Source organism: Propithecus coquereli, unplaced genomic scaffold (assembly GCF_000956105.1).
Source record: "Propithecus coquereli isolate 6110/MARCELLA unplaced genomic scaffold, Pcoq_1.0 Scaffold12, whole genome shotgun sequence".
Lineage (NCBI taxonomy): Eukaryota > Metazoa > Chordata > Mammalia > Primates > Indriidae > Propithecus > Propithecus coquereli.
Genome location: NW_012136080.1, coordinates 15,040,745 through 15,043,002, shown reverse-complemented (window position 1 = coordinate 15,043,002; position 2,258 = coordinate 15,040,745). Strand labels below are relative to the sequence as shown.

Below are 2,258 nucleotides of genomic sequence, written 5' to 3'. Positions count from 1 at the left end.
AACTCCTGGGCTCAAGTGATCCTCCTACCTCAGCCTCCCGAGTAGCTTGAACTACATGCATGCATCACCATACCTGGCTAAGTTTTTCTGCTTTTAGTAGAGATGGGATCTTCCTCTTGCTCAGGGTGGTCTCGAACTCTTGACCTCAGTGATCTTCCTGCCTTGGCCTCCCAGAGTGCTAGGATTACAGGCATGAGACACTGCACACAGCATAGTTTTAGAGTTTTACAAATAGTGCTGCAGTTAGCATCCTTGTACATATGTCTTTGTATACTTGAGCTAGTGTTTCCATTCCAGAAAATGTCTTATTATTTTTTTCCTGCAGATGTTATGGAAGCAAGTTCACAATTACCCAATGTTTAACCTCCTTATGGAAATTGACTCTTACATGTTTGCATGTGTGAATCAAACTGCTGTATATGAGGAGCTTGAAGATGAAACACGAAGACTCTGTGATGTCAGACCTTTTCTTCCAGTTCTCAAATTAGTGACAAGAAGCTGTGACCCAGGAGAAAAATTAGACTCAAAAATTGGAGTCCTTATAGGAAAAGGTAATTTAAAAAATTCTTAGTATGAATTCTTAATATGCCTATTGTTTTATGTATAAACATGTATCAAGTATATTCTAAGGCATCGTTTTTCAAAGTGTGGTCCACGGACCAATGCTGGTCTGTAAATTCTTGCCGGTTTGGGATAAGGTAAGTATAGAAATCAAGAATAAATGTTTAGAAACTCCTCTAGCAATGTAATATTGCCACAGGATCCAAGGGCTTATGTCTTGGATGTCTTTTTCTTTTCTAATGATTTATTTTTATTTTATAGAAGTATTGGTCTTTGATAGATTGGAAAGAAAAAAGCTTTCCTTTACCTCAGATAGTTTGAGAGCCCCTTTACTAAGAAACATATCCTCAGTTTCTTATGAACTGCCTCTATAGTATGAACATATTTTATGTACAACTCTTTATGCCAGCCAAGACTCTAAGCTAATTGACGTTTCCGTAAATAATTCATATTATTGACAAATTTTACTCTTTAAGTGAAATTTTCTTTAAGTGGAAGTTAAATTAATAGAGAGTCAAGTTATGTAATGTCTATAATTCTTGCAGTTAATTTTTGCAAATTAATTCCAGGGAGAATTGAAACAAAATCAAGAACATGGAGGAGTCTGTCTTTCTATAGAAATCTTAGGAGTCTCGGGGCTTTAGAGAAGGTACTGACTTGAATTAGGAATTACAAGAGGTCATTGAGGAGGGGACTTTGAAGATTAAATATAAAACCAGAAAATCCACTGGAAGACTTTGGGTCTGGATTGGTTACCTGTACTGATCAGATTCAGTTTTATAGGATAAAATAGTACTGCTCCCTCTAAGATGTGTTCTTTGATCTTGACATATAGTTCAGGCTAGCTCATGATTATGCCGTGGGACTATTCCCTTTGAGTACATTTGAATAGAACCTGGTTGGTTTATTAAATGTGACACTTTGACATTTAAAAATGTTTGATTACTTCAGAGGATAGCTAGTTTATTTTTGACAATAATTTTTTCCCATTAAACAAGTTAATAATTATAAATCATACAAAATTTTTCTTATGTATTAATGACCTCATTAGAAAGCATTCCTTGAGTTTCAAAGATTTTTATGGAATTTTTTTATCCATTAGAAAAAGTTTTTTTTTTGTTGTGTATGTGTGTTTAATATGTATGCATCCATTACTAAAAATTTTTCCTTTGTTTCATGCCCATAAAAAATTGAAGACTGTATGGAAGAGTAGAAAGAGTAAAAAATCACTTAGTTTTATCATCTAAGCCAAGTATATCCACTGATAACATTTCGATGTGTTTCTTTCAGATACATTGTATGTATTTCAAGAACTTTTCTTTGTTCATTTGTTTTTTATTTTATGGAGATAATGCATAGTTTTTGTATATTTTTATGCTGTTGGAAGGAAGCAGACCAGAACTACATTGATTATTTAGGAAAGCTAAATTATTTGATAATCCAAAAAGTACCACAGAGTGAGCCAAGTTTCTTTAGGGCATTGGTATCTCTTTGAGATTTACCACTTTTCCAAAACTTCAATTATTACTGTTTCTTCTGGTCTTGATTTCCAAGACATGATTCATTAGCCTCCATTACCTCTACCTACCTACGCTTGCCAGATTTAGCAAATGAAAATAAAGGAGAGCCAAATATTACATGGGATATGCTATGCTTATGTTTTTAAAATATTCTTTGTTTATTTAAAATTCAAATTG

General features: G+C 33.6%; 1 protein-coding gene across 1 annotated transcript in view; it reads left to right on the top strand.

The window, feature by feature from the left end:
• Window positions 1-2,258, top strand: part of PIK3CB (phosphatidylinositol-4,5-bisphosphate 3-kinase, catalytic subunit beta) — a 114,139-nt gene that overhangs the window by 7,763 nt on the left and 104,118 nt on the right. Inside the window, exon 2 of the mRNA XM_012664529.1 lies at window positions 326-551. Coding sequence (XP_012519983.1) covers window positions 326-551 — 226 coding nt within the window. The remainder of the gene's footprint in view (window positions 1-325; window positions 552-2,258) is intronic.